Source organism: Cherax quadricarinatus, chromosome 6, assembly GCF_038502225.1.
Source record: "Cherax quadricarinatus isolate ZL_2023a chromosome 6, ASM3850222v1, whole genome shotgun sequence".
NCBI lineage: Eukaryota > Metazoa > Arthropoda > Malacostraca > Decapoda > Parastacidae > Cherax > Cherax quadricarinatus.
In genome coordinates this window covers 50,395,876-50,413,827 of record NC_091297.1, presented here as the reverse complement: position 1 = coordinate 50,413,827, position 17,952 = coordinate 50,395,876, and the positions used below count along the sequence as shown (strand labels likewise).

The 17,952-nt window shown below is 40.8% G+C and overlaps 1 protein-coding gene across 1 annotated transcript in view; it reads left to right on the top strand.

Annotated features, from left to right (window-relative positions):
• The window catches only part of Wdr33 (WD repeat domain 33), a 162,561-nt gene that overhangs the window by 81,602 nt on the left and 63,007 nt on the right, over positions 1-17,952 (top strand). Inside the window, exons 8-9 of the mRNA XM_070079498.1 lie at positions 5,919-6,057; positions 7,856-7,961. Of these exons, the coding sequence (XP_069935599.1) occupies positions 5,919-6,057; positions 7,856-7,961 (245 nt within the window). The remainder of the gene's footprint in view (positions 1-5,918; positions 6,058-7,855; positions 7,962-17,952) is intronic.

Here is a 17,952-nt window from a genome sequence, read left to right as displayed (position 1 = left end):
AAAAATCCAAAATGGTTGGGATCTTCTCCAAGATACGTTACTACATACCACAATCCACCCTACTCACACTATACTATTCACTCATCTATCCCTCCCTCACCTATGCTGTTTGTGCCTGGGGATCAGCAGCAGCAACCCACCTAAAGCCAATAATCACCCAACAAAAAGCCGCAGTAAGAATTGTCACGGAATCCAATACTAGGAACCCCCCCCCCCCACTCTTCAAAGGCCTAAACTTACTCACTGTACAGAACATTCACACCTACTACTGTGCAACCTACATTTACAGAACCTTAAACTCTAATAAAAACCCAGAACTAAAACACTTTCTTAATAGTTGTGACAGGACCCATAGACACAATACCAGACACAATAATCTCTATGACATTTCCCGTGTCTGGCTAAATCTCTACAAAAATTCAAATCACATAACAGGGCCTAAAATCTGGAACTCCCTGCCAGAAAACTCTTGAACTGTAGACTCAACCACCATTTTCAAAACTACAGTTAAAAACATCTTATCTCCCTGACATGCCTCATCATCAGCTAACTATATGAAAACCACCTATTCTCTTTTTTGCATTATGCACACATCCAAAACAAATTTGATTTACTCTTGATGTCTGTGATTTCCCCTAATTTACACTTACACTCACCCAAATGACTCTAAACATTAAATTCCTAATATAGCTACTGCCTAATAAACCTTAAGTTAGCCCTAAGTTTGCCTAAGATACTCTCCCAGTATAGGAACAGTAATAGAAACAGTGTATCATGCTAAGACTTAACCATTCTCATTACTAAATTTAGTAATTGTAATATTGTTATAGGTTTTGTACTACCTCATTATTATAAATCTAATTAATCACTTCAGTTACCTAATATGCAATAAGGTACAGTGGTCCCTCGTTTATCGTAATTAATCCATTCCTGGAGGTGTTATTATTATCGAAATCTACGATTTTCGAATCAATTTTCCCCATAAGAAATAATGTAAATACAATTAATCCGTTCCTGACACCCAGAAGTACTAAAACAAAAAAAATTTTTACATGAAATATAGATGTAGTACATAAACAATACAGTGGGACATGATGAATGAAACATTAACAGCATAACACTTACCTTTATTGGAGATTCTTCTTAGTGTATTGAAGACTGGAGGAGAGAGATTGGATTATTTACAGTTTGGAAGGGGAATCCCCTTCCATCAACACCTCAGGTACCAATTGCTTTTCTGGGGTTACTTCTCTTCTCTGTTTCTTAATGCCACTAGGACCAGCTTGAGAGTGACTGGAGTCCTGTCTCGCAAAATAACTGTCCAGAGAGCTCTCTTTCTTGCGTCTCTTTAACACTTCCCTAAAATGGGCCAAGACTTTGTCACTGTACATGTTGCCAACATGGCTTGCAACAGCCTTGTCAGGGTGATGTTTCTCCATAAATCTTTCCATCTTACCCTACATTTCAAAAATCTCCTTAATTTCTGAAGAAGGCACCTTCTTCCATCTCTCTTCCTCCTCCTCTGCAGCAAGATTCTGAGCTGCGATCTGTTGCTCTTCCTGCTGAAGCTCTTGCAGCTCCTCAGTGGTGAGCTCTTTGTTGTGGTCTTCCACCAACTCTTCCACATCCTCCAAACTCACATCCAACCCCATGGAACTCCCCAGTGCCACAATAGATTTAACAACAGACATAGGCTCATCAGGGTCAGCCCCAAACCCTTCAAAATCCCTCTAGTCGACACAATCTGGCCACAATTTTCTCCAAGCAGAGTTCAAAGCCCTGGTAGTCACTCCCTCCCTAGCCGTACCTATAAAGGTTATGCAGTGGAGGATGCTGAAGTGTTCTCTCCAAAAATCTCTTAGGGTCAAGTGAGTGTCTGAGGTCACATTCAAGCGCCTTTGAAACATTGCTTTGGTGTAGAGTTTTTTAAAGCTTGCAATGATCTGTTGGCCCATGGGCTGGAGGAGAGGAGTGGTATTCGGGGGCAAGAACCTTACTGTGATGAACCCAAACTCCTCGAAAATTAGGTCATCCAAGTTTGGAGGATGAGCAGGTACATTGTCCATTACTGGGAGGCACTTGAGATCCAATTTCTTTTCCAGGAGGTAATTCTTCACACTAGGGCCAAACACTTCATTGAACCACTCGACGAAAATTTCCCTCGTGACCCATGCCTTACTATTAGATTTCCAAAACACACACAATTTACTCTTCATAACATTGTTTTTCCTGAACACTCTGGGATTTTCAGAATGGTACACTAGTAACGGCTTCACTTTGAAATCCCCGCTAGCATTAGCAGAGAACATGAGCATCAGCCTGTCTTTCATAGGTTTGTGTCCTAGCAGTGCCTTTTCTTCCTGTGTAATGTAGGTCCTCTTTGGCATTTTCTTCCAAAAGAGGCCTGTTTCGTCACAATGGAACACTTGTTCAGGTTTCAGTCCTTCAGCCTCTATGTACTCCTTGAATTCATGCACATATTTTTCAGCCGCTTTGTGGTCTGAACTGGCAGCCTCACCATGCCTTACCACACTGTGTATGCCACTACTGTTCTTAAATCTCTCAAACCAACCTTTGCTGGCCTTAAATTCACTCACATCACCACTAGTTGCAGGCAATTTCTTTACCAGATCATCATGCAACTGCCTAGCCTTTTCACAAATAATCGGCGTCATAATACTATCTCCTGCTAATTGTTTCTCGTTTATCCACACCAATAATAACTTCTCAACCTCTTCGAGTACTGGTGATCTCATTTTAGTCAGCATATTTACCCCCTTTGCAACATCAGCATCCTTGATTTCCTTTTTCTTGGCCACGATGGAACATATGGTTGTATAGGGTTTGTTATACATCCTGGCCAGTTTGGCCACATGTACGCCACTTTCATATTGTTCAATGATGTTTTTCTTAAATTCAATCGTATTTCTCACCTTCTTTACCAAAGGCTTGGCGCTAGGAGCTTGTTTTGGAGCCATGGTAGCTTATTTAGTACTTGGAAGCACTAAAATGAATGGAATATTATGAAATATTTCGTATGAGCAAGTGAGGGGACTGTCACTCACTAGTAAACAGTGCCACACTGGCTGGGAAGGGAGGCCGCCTTGGCTCAGAGCGTGCGTATGCCTCCCGGACGAACTACTCTTCGCGAGTCAATCTACGATTAGCTAGCCCATGTTACGAAAATATCGCTACGATTTCCAAAAATTACGATTCTCGAGCCCTACGAATATCGAGGGACCACTGCTCTATAGCCTGTGTCAATTTTGAGTAAGAATTAGGGTTAGTCTGCCTGAAATGCCTAGGCATGCTAGAGGCCTTCCTTGTAATTAATATTTTATAATATGTAAACCACATATTGTAAGCTTTTCAAGGAAATAATCATTTTCATTTTCGTCTCTGCCTCTGTGTCTGTCTCTGTCTCACAGGTACACATACATAGTCTAAATTGCCTGAGATAACTCAAAAATTCCACACTAAGTGCTATACAGTGCTTAATGAGGATGACTGGCAAGCTATATGCATTTATACTTGTTCAGGAATCAGACGTGACGACTCTGCATTGTGTGTAATACCTGTAATATCACAGGCAGACAGAAAAATAAGCAGAGACCAAGATAATGAGACAGAGCTAGACAGATTGACAAATAGACAGACAGACAGACAGACAGACAAACAAACAGATAGGCAAACAGATAGACGTGTTTATATGTAACAGTGAAACAAAGCCAAGGTAGTGCACAATCATCAAATGTCACTCCACTGCTGCACTATCAGCAGTGGAGTGACACTCATCTTACACCATGCTTTAAAGAGCTTCATATACACTCCAGCATGTCTAAAACATTGCTGGGACCTATAAATACTTTGTATATGTTTCTAGACAATAGTAGGTGACCAAGGCAAGTGAAAATGTTCACTTGTCAGTGTGTTTGTGACAATTTGAGTACTGTTTCAGTACCTAATATTAGTGGTAGAACAAACATTGGCTATGAAATCACAAGAACTACTACAAATTGTGATTATCAGAACATAAAAATGATATAAATTTAAAAAAAGATGAAAAAAAAAGGTATACCGGCAACTCTTCTGCAAGCGTCAGGATTCCATGTTGTCATCAGGTGAGCATCCAGCACCAACTGTGCTGTCTTATGTCTTGGTAAGTACTGACCCCATTTTTTTTTTTGTGTTATTACACACAGAAAATTGCCCTCTTGAATTTAAATTTTTTTTTTTTTTTTTTTTAATATTTGGAGCACTAGGCGAGAGAACATAGATCTACGTTTGGACAGTTAACAGGTTAAACAGAACTTTTTCAATGTTTATGTCTTTACTACTTCCTTATATAGAAGAACTCTATTGAAGAACACTCTCCCTCTTCCTAGTACAGGAGAATGCTCTTTATCTTCCTTATACAGCAGATTTCTCTCCCTTTACATGTCATTATTTTCTTTTGCATCAGAACTCTCTCCCTGTACTTTTTTTTTTTTTTTTAACACATCAACTGTTTCCCATCGAGGCAGGTGACTCGAAAAAGAAGTGCTTGCATCATCACTCACATGTTCATCACTGTCTTGCCAGATGCATGCCTACTCTACAGTTCAAAAACTGCATAATATCTCCACCCCTCCTTCAGAGTGCAGACACTGTACTTTCCACCTCCAGGACTCCAGTCTGGCTAACCAGTTTCCCTGAATTCCTTCATGAATGTTACTTTGCTCACACTCCAACAGCACATCAAGTCATAAAAATAATTTGCCTCCACTCACTCCTATCTAACATACTCATGTACACCTGTTGGAAGTCCAAGTCCCTTGCGCATAAAATCTTCTTTAACCCCTTTCTCCAACCTTTCCTAGGATGACCCAGACCCCGCCTTCCTTCCATTACAGATTTATACTGCCTCCAAGTCATTCTATTTGTTCCATCCTCTCTAAATGTCCAAACCACCTCAACAATCCCTTCTTGGTCCTCTGTATAATGCTTTTAGAAACCCCACACCTCCTAATTTCCAAGCTACAGATTCTCTGCATAATATTCACACCATTCATTGCCCTCAGACATGACATCTCCACTGCCTCCAGCCTTCTCCTTGTTGCAATATTCACCTCCCATGCTTCACACCCATATAAGAGTGTTGGTACTACTATACTCTCGGACATTCCCCTCTTTGCTTCCATGGATAGCATTCTTTGTTTTCACTCACTCCTCAGTGCACTGTTCACCTTTTTTCCTCATCAGTTCTATGGTTCGCCTTGTCTTTCATAGACCCATCTGCTAACAAGTCTGCTCCCAAATATCTGAATGCATTCACTTCCTCCGTACTTCCTCCGGTCTGATATCCAATCTTTCATTACCTAGATTTTTTGTTATCCTCTTTACCTTGCTCTTTTCTATGTTCACTTTTAATTTCCTTCTTTTACATGCCCTTCCAAACTTATCCACCAAGCTCTACAACTTGTCTTCAGATTCTTCCAAAAGCACAGTGCCATCAGCAAAACATAACTGTGACAACTCCCACTTCTCTTTAACAGCTGTGGTGACATCACACACTCCTGTGTAAGACCTACTTTTACTGTGAAATAATCTCCCTTTCTCCTACATACTCTAACCTGAGCCTCACTATCCTCATAAAAACTCTTAACTGATTTTAGTAACCTACCACCTGTTCCACCCACTTGCTTCCCTGTTCACCCTATCACTCTCTGTACTTGTCTTTTCTTTATACATTATTCACAATTGTCACCCTGTTTGTCTTTAACACAAGGCAAGATTTGTAGTAATATTAGAGTCACAATATGAGGGCACTATATTATAGTAAGAGACACTGTTGTTAGTATTTATCAGTATTACAGATTGCAGTATGTACATGTGCTCTTGTGTTGCAAAATATCGCTAAGTAAGATTAATGTTTACAGATGATATTCCTATCGGCTCTGGCTTAACCCCTCAAGGAATTATTCCTGGTATGGGTCCTGAAGACAAGGTAGAAGAAGCGGAGTCCACTGGGCCAGAGACTATTCCTGGTCTGGACTTTGACAGTTCTGGATTTGATAGGTAAGCTAAAAAATAATCTACTTCTATAACAAAAAGTCTGAAGAATGGTAGATTGATATCAGATTTGAGGGAGGTAGAATGGAGGAAGTGAATGTATTTAGATATTTCAAAGCAGACATGTCAGCAGATGGGTTTATGTAAGGTGAGGGGAAAAAGTAGTTGGTGTGTTGGGGCATCTGTGCAAAGAATGGGGTTTATAGAAACAAATACGGAACTTACCAAAGTATAATGGTACCAACACTTTTATATGGGTAAGGGGAATGATTTTTGAATGTTGCAGCGAGAAGGAAGCTAAAGACAATAGAGATGTCATATTTGACTGCTATGTGTGGTGTAAATATTATGCAGAGAATTCGGAGTGTGGAATTTAAGGTGGTGTGGGGTCACCAAGGGTACTATTCTTAGAGCTAAGAAGTGGTTGTTGAGGTGGAAAGGATGATGAAGGGGATGTATAAATCTGGGGTGGAAGGTAAGAGGAGTAAGGGTGATTCCAGGAACAGTTGAAGGGAAGAAGTAGATTAGGCTTTGAATTTTAGAGGCTTGAGTATCCAGCAGGCTTGTTCGAGAGTATTAGATTTGAGTGAATGGAGACAAGTGACTTTTAATGAACACACTGTTGGAGTGCAAGCAAGATAACACTTATGAAGGGGTTCAGGGAAAATTGGTTAACTCGACTTGAATCTGGGAGGTAGAAAGGGCAGTGCCTACATTCTGAAAGAGGGGTGAAGATATTGCAGTCAGAAGGTAATTGAATTGTAATGTCAGCACACAAACACAGCAGTTGAAGGAATGATGGTAAATATGTTCTCTTACTTGGGCCACCTTACCTTTCAGGAAGTAGGTATAGAGGTAAAAAAAAAAATGTGTGTGTACATGAACTGTGTCACATTCTCCAGTGTTGTTCAACATCACTACTTCATAAAATTAAACACAGGAATATGATATGTTTTTTTTTTCATACTGTCTACTTAGCAAAGCCTAAATAATTTTTAAGCTAAGCCCAGTCCCCCTTTTCAAGTGTTGAGTTATTTCTTTATGAACATCAAATTTGAGCAAATATCCTTTACGACATCAGACATACACTAAATTTTTGTATCCCATTTGGTTGAGAACTTACTAGGCAGGTATTGATCATGGGCTCATCAGTATGTATTGGAGAACAGGCTGCTGTATCATCTTCTGAAATATGGAGCTCATACCAGATGGCTCAGTGAGCTACTAGTATTGACAGTGTGGTCAGACCAAAGGTTTAGAGAGTTGTTCTTTCCTAGGATAAATTATTGTTGCTAGTGAATGCACGTATCCTTAGGTAGAAGATACATCTATAAGCACTTGAAACTATCATATTTATATAAGTTATCAAATTGAGGCATTTTCACTTATACATGACATGTCCAGTCAAAGGAGGAATACAGCCTCTCCTCACTTAACGACGGGGTTCCATTCCGAAGACCACGTCGGTAAGTGAATTCACTGCTAAGCAAGGAGCATACTATAATAGTAGTATGTTTGTGTCAACGATCTTTGATATTGTTTTTATGTCACCTTTGCATCATTTATAACATTTTTAGTATATTTTTAAATGTTTTACAATAGTGTACTGTATAGAGGAAATCAGCTCTAATATACATTATTTAGGTATGCATACTGGTCAGAGAGCCCGTCGTAAGTCCGAGTCGTCGGTAAACGAGTACATTGCTAAGTGAGGAGAGGCTGTAATTAATTTCTTATTGATAGTTTATTTTATAATACAGTATATGGAAATCTATGCATGTATTGAAAATTTATTTATTTTCAGGTTTTCTAAGAAAACTCCTTATGCTAAGCCCATCCCCAAGACTTTCCAGGCAGCATGGAATGCAGCTGGAGGTCTGGATGAAGAAATAGAAGAAGAAAACAGTGCGGTGGGTTATGTGACTGTTGAGATCTTTCTTCTAGTTACTTGCTTTTGAGCCCTGTCATGTGTTGCTGTAGATGGATGTGATCCTTGTGTTGCTGTAGATGGCTGTGATCCTTGTGTTGCTGTAGATGGATGTGATCCTTGTGTTGCTGTAGATGGATGTGATCCTTGTGTTGCTGTAGATGGATGTGATCCTTGTGTTGCTATAGATGGCTGTGATCCTTGTGCTGCTGTAGATGGATGTGATCCTTGTGTTGCTGTAGATGGATGTGATCCTTGTGTTGCTGTAGATGGATGTGATCCTTGTGTTGCTGTAGATGGCTGTGATCCTTGTGTTGCTGTAGATGGATGTGATCCTTGTGTTGCTATAGATGGATGTGATCCTTGTGTTGCTGTAGATGGCTGTGATCCTTGTGCTGCTGTAGATGGATGTGATCCTTGTGTTGCTGTAGATGGATGTGATCCTTGTGTTGCTATAGATGGCTGTGATCCTTGTGCTGCTGTAGATGGATGTGATCCTTGTGTTGCTGTAGATGGATGTGATCCTTGTGTTGCTGTAGATGGATGTGATCCTTGTGTTGCTGTAGATGGCTGTGATCCTTGTGTTGCTGTAGATGGATGTGATCCTTGTGTTGCTATAGATGGATGTGATCCTTGTGTTGCTGTAGATGGCTGTGATCCTTGTGCTGCTGTAGATGGATGTGATCCTTGTGTTGCTGTAGATGGATGTGATCCTTGTGTTGCTGTAGATGGATGTGATCCTTGTGTTGCTGTAGATGGCTGTGATCCTTGTGTTGCTGTAGATGGCTGTGATCCTTGTGTTGAAATAGATGGATGTGATCCTTGTGTTGCTGTAGATGGATGTGATCCTTGTGTTGCTGTAGATGGATGTGATCCTTGTGTTGCTGTAGATGGATGTGATCCTTGTGTTGCTGTAGATGGATGTGATCCTTGTGTTGCTGTAGATGGATGTGATCCTTGTGTTGCTATAGATGGATGTGATCCTTGTGTTGCTGTAGATGGCTGTGATCCTTGTGTTGCTGTAGATGGATGTGATCCTTGTGTTGCTGTAGATGGATGTGATCCTTGTGTTGCTGTAGATGGATGTGATCCTTGTGTTGAAATAGATGGATGTGATCCTTGTGTTGCTGTAGATGGATGTGATCCTTGTGTTGCTGTAGATGGATGTGATCCTTGTGTTGCTGTAGATGGCTGTGATCCTTGTGTTGCTGTAGATGGATGTGATCCTTGTGTTGCTGTAGATGGCTGTGATCCTTGTGTTGCTGTAGATGGCTGTGATCCTTGTGTTGCTGTAGATGGATGTGATCCTTGTGTTGCTGTAGATGGATGTGATCCTTGTGTTGCTATAGATGGATGTGATCCGTGTGTTGCTGTAGATGGCTGTGATCCTTGTGTTGCTGTAGATGGCTGTGATCCTTGTGTTGCTGTAGATGGATGTGATCCTTGTGTTGCTGTAGATGGCTGTGATCCTTGTGTTGCTGTAGATGGCTGTGATCCTTGTGTTGCTGTAGATGGATGTGATCCTTGTGTTGCTGTAGATGGCTGTGATCCTTGTGTTACTGTAGATGGATGTGATCCTTGTGTTGCTGTAGATGGCTGTGATCCTTGTGTTGCTGTAGATGGCTGTGATCCTTGTGTTGCTGTAGATGGCTGTGATCCTTGTGTTGCTGTAGATGGCTATGATCCTTGTGTTGCTGTAGATGGATGTGATCCTTGTGTGGCTGTAGATGGATGTGATCCTTGTGTTGCTGTAGATGGCTGTGATCCTTGTGCTGCTGTAGATGGCTGTGATCCTTGTGCTGCTGTAGATGGCTGTGATCCTTGTGTTGCTGTAGATGGCTGTGATCCTTGTGTTGCTGTAGATGGATGTGATCCTTGTGTTGCTGTAGATGGCTGTGATCCTTGTGCTGCTGTAGATGGCTGTGATCCTTGTGCTGCTGTAGATGGCTGTGATCCTTGTGTTGCTGTAGATGGCTGTGATCCTTGTGCTGCTGTAGATGGCTGTGATCCTTGTGTTGCTGTAGATGGCTGTGATCCTTGTGTTGCTGTAGATGGCTGTGATCCTTGTGTTGCTGTAGATGGATGTGATCCTTGTGTTGCTGTAGATGGATGTGATCCTTGTGTTGCTGTAGATGGCTGTGATCCTTGTGTTACTGTAGATGGATGTGATCCTTGTGCTGCTATAGATGGATGTGATCCTTGTGTTGCTGTAGATGGATGTGATCCTTGTGTTGCTGTAGATGGATGTGATCCTTGTGTTGCTGTAAATGGCTGTGATCCTTGTGTTGATCTAGATGGTTGTGATTCATGTGATGATCTGGATGGTTGTGATTCATGTGATGATCTGGATGGTTGTGATTCATGTGATGATCTGGATGGTTGTGATTCATGTGATGATCTGGATGGTTGTGATTCATGTGATGATCTGGATGGTTGTGATTCATGTGATGATCTGGATGGTTGTGATTCATGTGATGATCTGGATGGTTGTGATTCTTCTGTTGATGTGGACGGCCATGGTTCTTGTGTTGATGTGGACTCAGAGTTGTCAGTGGTTAATGGTTGTCCTGAAGAACTCATGAACTCTATAATGCTTCTCTGCTGTGTTCCTTGCAGTACTTTCTACAGGTGATAATAAACCATCGTCATCATCTCCAGACCCTGCTTCACACTTATATTTCTAGACATGTCAGGATCATTTTCAGTAAAAAGTCTACTAATCTAGCAGTGTTAACTGCTTATCTTCATTTTGTTTTTCATCATCCTTTTCTTTTATTGTTTTGTCTCCTAAGGAAATTAAGGTCCTCCATCATTTTTTCCGCAGATGCTTTTTCATCATTGTTTTCTAACAGTACATTTATATATTCTTTGTGCATGTCTTGCAAACCCTTGCATGTCACTGTCCTCACCAGAGTCAATTTCCCTGACCTGGTTACTTACTGAGGAAAAACCAGAGAAACTGTTCACCAGAATACTATAATTTGCTCAGCCTGCATTTATAATGGATTGGGACACTTTCTTCCATGCCACTTTAAGTAGGTAAATGAATTTGCAATGTTAAAGTTACACCAGAGCTCTGGAGCTGGAGTCTCAGAACTATCTTCCTTTGATAGTGCTAGTTTTTCTATTACTTTGTGTTTGTAGTTGCATGTAGATGTCTGTATTAAAGATGGATGTATGAAAAATGTCATATTAGATGGGAAACACAATCTTGACATTTGGGTTGACAGATTGCAACAGTTGAGGATGATTGTGGAAATTGTCAAAAGTGAGGAGAATCTTGAATGCAAAGTTTTTTGTGATCAGTTACATCTTGACCGCAGCAATAAAATAATGCTCAGCCACTCAATAAGCAGGACCTAATTCACCCATTCTACCTTGTTAGGGTGCCAAATAAGAGGCAGACAGGTTTTGTCCTGGCCTTATAAAGCCTTAGGATTGCACTTTAGATTACCTTTTGCATTTCAAGCTTCTCATCTGTCTGCTAGAGAGCACACACTTTTGTGAAGGCTCTCCTTTCCCCCAGAGTTCTATAAAATGAGAAGTAGTTGTGTTGTATTACTGGAGTACTAAACAAGGCCCATTCTTTGTTTCAGTAATTTTTTCTGTCATATTTAGGTGTATTGATTTTTTGTCAGTCTTTTCAGCAAATCACTATCTAGACTAATTATTGCACAAATTCTTATGTTCTTTTTATTGTTTCTGATGATACAAATGTATACTTGCTGAGACTAAATAAGCAGGCCATCTCCATGATAAATCCACAACCTTCAAGCATATCTAAAACCTGTAATTTTCTTAGAGTTAGAGCTTCATGCTTCGTCCTTTCTCTATCTGGGCACATCTAGCATCACTTGTTTTCCTCTTAGGTGCCAGATGATATGGGGTGAAGAAAAGATCCAAAATCGATTGATAAGCACAAGTCACTTCTACATGTGGCACTTCCACAGGGCAGCTGGTAGTTTGGGTGGTTGTGTGGGGTGAGGAATGAGATGGTGTAGTGCCTCCTCTCAAAATAAAAAAAATTGCTCTCCCATAGGCCTAGCAAGGTGGAGGGAAAAAATCTATAGTGCTCTCTACATAAACTTCCTTCCTAAATTAATACTTTCAATTGCTTTCCAGTACTCAATACTAATTTTTTCACCCATTATATGTTTCCATTGTAAACTCTTATTCACACTAAGACAATCTCATGCAGTTTAACTGTGCTCTGATTGATGGTTTATTGTATTTCCTTTATCTTGCCTGAGATATTTTCCTTTCTGACAAATGAGATTATTCATTCATTTTTTTCTGCATTTTTCACTTAGATCTTTTTTACATATTTAAGGTAATTTTCCAGATCTGTTGTATTTTTACTAAGCACTGGTTTAATTAGTCATTCTAGTGTCATGTGAAGGCTTACTCAGCCCTGTAACAACTTCAGTCAGTATTACCAAGGCTGGCTCCTCTTCAGGAAAATTATGAATAGAAAACGAAATAATAATTCACAAAGATAAACACTTTATTATTTATTAAAGCAAACATAAAACAGTGAAACATGAAAGGTATATCCTATTTGAAAGAAAAATGAAAAATGAAATGAAAAAATGACATTTGAACTCAACGCTAATATATATATATATATATTGTGATACTGGGGTGTCTGATGTTGGTGACACTGCGTGTTGTTGAAATCGTAGCCGTTGCTGATGATGTGGAGGGGGGGGTCGCAGGTGTTGGTGACAACCCACCGGCTCGTTCTTCACAGAGTCTATAGCCGTGAATAGTCAATCCAGATGACAGGAAAGCAGGTTCGTTACCACTGCTATGATGAGGGGTTATGTCCTGAGTCTGCGTACATAACAGGTAGGTAGATCAAACATGGGATGTCTCTGAACGTTAGTCCGTCTCCTTCAATTCTTCTCGTTGGTTGGCAGGTGACCCAATCTGTCATTCCAAGCTGGAAAGAGAGGTTACCCACTGCTTAAGAAATCACTCTCCATGATAAGTACAATACCTAAAAGACGTGGTGATTATTAAAACATTTAAGAGATATCAAGGCTGAAAGGACTAAGTTTATTATTGGTCAAAAGTGAAGCTTTCAACCAATAAGTCCACTAGAATATGAGCAGGCGTGTACTTACAGTAGTGCTGGGAGCTGTGAGTCGAGTGATTACTGTTTGACCGGAGCCACACACGTCACCTTTTGGGGGGGGGATGAAGGAAGGGGGGGATAGTGGGAGCTAGACTTACCCTACCTTAACAAGCAGCCGGCAATCAAACTATCACTTTTGGGGTGGGGGAAAAAGGGGGGGATAGCGTGAGCCAGACTTCCCCTACCTTAACAAGTAGCCGGCAATCAAACTATTGTTACCATATACTTGCTTGATACTCCTATCTGTTGAACTTTTCCCTCACACTCCCCCATACCAAGACATAGTCAAGGAGTATAAGAAGAATAGGTGAGGAAAAAGTTCTAACACGTGGAAGTCGCGTAAGGCAACAAATCTTCTACTGACTGTCACAGCTTAACCAGTCAGAGAAATAATTGGATGAACCATTGATATACACAATATGGAACTTAAAAGCTTGGAGAGCCAATGTCCACCTCAAGAGGCGACTGTTGGTTCCCTTAAAAGTTTCTAGGTATATCAAAGGTTTGTGATCCGTTTCTAAAATGAATTCTTTTCCCAGTAAATAAAATTTAAGCTTGGAGATACCCCACACAAGGGCCAAACATTCCTTTTCTATGGTGGAGTATCTCATTTCTGCAGGAAGGAAGTTTTAGATTTAATAAATATACAGGAACTAGGAGTGTGTATTTTGTGCAGTAAGCACCTGACACCTATTGCAAGAACTATACTTCTTTGTAACCTGAGAGTACATGCTTGGCCAAAAATAAGTGTGCTTGAGTTTATGCCACGTCTTACGATGGGCCAAGTGTTTGGTCACTGGCAAATCATGAGCCATTTGAAGAACAGTCTCTCGACATGGTTTAGGAACAACAAGTAGGGAATAATCTATCACTGAAGAATGAGATTTAAATACAGATTTATGTAAGATACCATTAATATATTCAAACTTATGAGATACGTATCTCCCGTGGATAACTTTGTTGTTAAAAGCTTGATTATGACAATCCCGAATTGAAGGGCAGTTGCGCTGTATATTGACAAAGTCATCCTTGGACATAAAATCTGGGAAAATAAAAGGACTTACGGTGGGAGAAGAGGAGGTAGGAGAAGCCGGGGTTATGGTCTGAGCCCTAGTCAAGACATTGAGAGTGCTGGAGGCAATACCCTTATTTTCACCTGACGAGTGGACAGGTGATCCTGCTACCTCACTATCGAGAGCAGTATCATCTGTTTCCACCCCCAAATGAACAGTACGAGATAATGCAGCTTGCGGTGCGGAATTGTTAAGGGGCTTAAACTTGCAAGGAAGAAGAGCTGGAAAACTTAGATCCACGGGTGGTGATGAAAGATCTGCCTCTGAAGGAAGAACGGCACCTTTAATGTTATCCTCTATTATAGAACAAGTAACTGGGGCTAGTACCGCATTAGTCCAACCGGTGAACCATTTAGTTTTCAAGTAATAACGTATTGTAGGGAAAGTATTTTCACGATCCAAGTAATCTGAAAGAATAGAGGACACACGAGAGGTTTTAAAGTAAGGGAACAGTTTGTCCGAAATTACGATGCACGTACATCCAGTGTCACGTAATATGTCTGAGACTTTTATACCATTAACTGCTCCTGAACAGAAGGGTGCTTGGTCATTACCGTCAACAAAACATCTTCCAACTTTCTCTATTTTCTTGGAAGGACAATCTGGACGTTTATGTCCGATACCACCACACCGATGACATGTTGGTATAATAGCTGGTGACTTTTTTTCTACTGTAGGCTTCTTAATCTTTGGTTCAGGTGAACCATTGCCCTTGGGGATTGATCCCTTTAGGCCTTTATAGGAATTGTGAGCCTCAGCATACAAGTCAGCAGCCTCAGCAACTTCCTCAGCTTTAATCAGGTTATGTTCTCTAATGAATGTTCGTATCTGGTGGGGAAGAGCTGTCAGGAACTGGTCAGCAACCATGAAGTCTCTAAGAGATTCATAACTGTGATCAATTCCTGAACTCTCTATCCAAAAGTCGAACAAACGAGTGTTACCTGTAACTGCTGAAAGTTCTGGCCATGCTATAAGGTGGCATACCTGAAATCTTTCCTATAAGAATTTGTGGTTTTTTGATATGCTTTAAGGATTGCCTTCTTCAGTAGGTTATAATTACATATGATATCCTGCGACAAAGTTGCATAGATATTCAAAGCTGTACCAGAAAATAACATTCCTAACCTGGTAGCCCAGGTGTCAGCAGGCCATTCACAGAGGGTAGCGGTATTTTCAAACCTGATAATGTATGAAGTAATGTCTTCACCCTCTGTGAAGGGAGGTAAATTAGGTGTTGGAATATGTGCACTAGCTGCATGATGTTCAATTACTCCTTCCTCTAATTGTTGTTGTGTAAAAGTTAACTTTTTATTCTCTAATTCAAGGCGAGCTTTTTCGAGCTCGCGATCTTTTTCTCTCTCTCTTAACTCTTGTTCTCTAGCTCTTTCCTCAACTTCTCTATCCTTTGCTCTTTCCTCAAGTTCTCTTAATTTAACTTGTTCCTCACATACTTTAACTTGTTCCTCTCGTACTCTAGCTCTCTCCTCACTATCAAGTCTATCACTCTCCTTTTTGTCTTCTCTTTCTAACTGTCTTTCTTGGATTTCTCTCTCTATTCTTTCTCTCTCCTTTTTCTCTTCTCTTTCAATTCTCTCTCTCTCTCCTTTTCCTCTTCTCTTTCGATTCTCTCTCTCTCTCCTTTTCCTCTTCTCTTTCGATTCTCTCTCTCTCTCCTTTGCAATTCTTTCCTGGATTTTAGCACTAATGAAAGATTCTAAATTTTTTCCCGTTATTCCTAACTTACTTCCAGCGTTCATCCAAAACTGGTATTCCTCCATACTTGCAAGAATAACTTAAACTACCAGGGGAAAATGAAACTGGTCTCAAAGAAAACAGAGGGTTCAATTTCTGCTCTGCTCAAACTGTAAATAAACCAGAGGGCTTGATCCCTGCTTCAATTAAACAATATGTATTAATGAAAACGAAGGGTTCTATGCCGGCTCCGAGTAAACAGTAAGTAGAATGGGGTCCCTTGACCATCCAATCTTCTCACCAACAAATCAAGAGTGTCCTACGACAGTTCCCTTGATATAATAAAGAGCTCAATGAAACAAATTGTCACTGGAAAATCTCGGGTCCCTAGAGTCTAATCCTCCAAAGTGTTTCAAGCTCACTCAAAAATAGGTGGCAGAATTAACTAGTATTCCTGCCTTGACTTGACTTACAATAAATTGAGACTATAACAATCACCAAATCTTTTAAATACCTGTACTGTAGTCCTACCATAGAGAATGATTACTCATGGCTGGTGGTAAACATCTGTGGCATGCAGCATTGAAGTTCCAATGGTAGATTCGAGATGGAGTTGAATCTTGATTCAGCAGAGTTGATCCTGGCAAGGTGGCCACTTGTGAAGGCTTACTCAGCCCTGTAACAACTTCAGACAGTATTACCAAGGCTGGCTCCTCCTCAGGAAAATTAATGAATAGAAAAAGAAATAATTCACAAAGATAAACACTTTATTATTTATTAAAGCAAACATAAAACAGTGAAACATGAAAGGTATATCCTATTTGAAAGAAAAATGAAAAATGAAATGAAAAAATGACATTTGAACTCAACGCTAATATATATATATATATATTGTGATACTGGGGTGTCTGATGTTGGTGACACTGCGTGTTGTTGAAATCGTAGCCGTTGCTGATGATGTGGAGGGGGGGGGTCGCAGGTGTTGGTGACAACCCACCGGCTCGTTCTTCAGAGAGAGTATAGCCGTGAATAGTCAATCCAGATGGCAGGAAAGCAGGTTTGTTATCACTGCTATGATGAGGGGTTATGTCCTGAGTCTGCGTACATAACAGGTAGATAGATCAAACATGGGACGTCTCTGAACGTTAGTCCGTCTCCTTCAATTCTTCTCGTTGGTTGGCAGGTGACCCAATCTGTCATTCCAAGCTGGAAAGAGAGGTTACCCACTGCTTAAGAAATCACTCTCCATGATAAGTACAATACCCAAAAGACGTGGTGATTATTAAAACATTTAAGAGATATCAAGGCTGAAAGGACTAAGTTTATTATTGGTCAAAAGTGAAGCTTCCAACCAATAAGTCCACTAGAATATGAGCAGGCGTGTACTTACAGTAGTGCTGGGAGCTGTGAGTCGAGTGATTACTGTTTGACCGGAGCCCCACACGTCACCTTTCGGGGGGGGAGAATGAAGGAAGGGGGGGATAGCAGGAGCTAGACTTACCCTACCTTAACAAGCAGCCGGCAATCAAACTATCACTTTCGGGGTGGGGGAAAAACGGGGGGGAATAGCGGGAGCTAGACTTCCCCTACCTTAACAAGTAGCCGGCAATCAAACTATTGTTACCACATACTTGCTTGATACTCCTATCTGTTGAACTTTTCCCTCACATGTCATGAGACTCCTCATATGGAGGGTCCTTGATGCCAGTGAAACTCTTGGACCTGAAAGTAATAATAATCAAGTGTGGAGTGCATAAATCTCTTGTGGAAGGTAGAAGGGGTAAGGGTTGTGGTGACGTGTACTTAGCCAGTGGTGACGTGTACTTAGCCAGTGGTGACGTGTACTTAGCCAGTGGTGACGTGTACTTAGCTCAGTGGTGACGTGTACTTAGCTCTGTGAAGACCTGTTTGTATGCTCTCTGTGAATCTGAACCAGGATGCCCTCTCTTGAGCAACTTTACCAACAGCTGAAAGAAGAGCTTAGGGTTGCTAAGCAGGAGATATGGCGATTAACGGAGGAGAACAAGAGGATTCTAAGTAATCCTCCTGTTGTGAGTCCCCAGGTTAAGAGG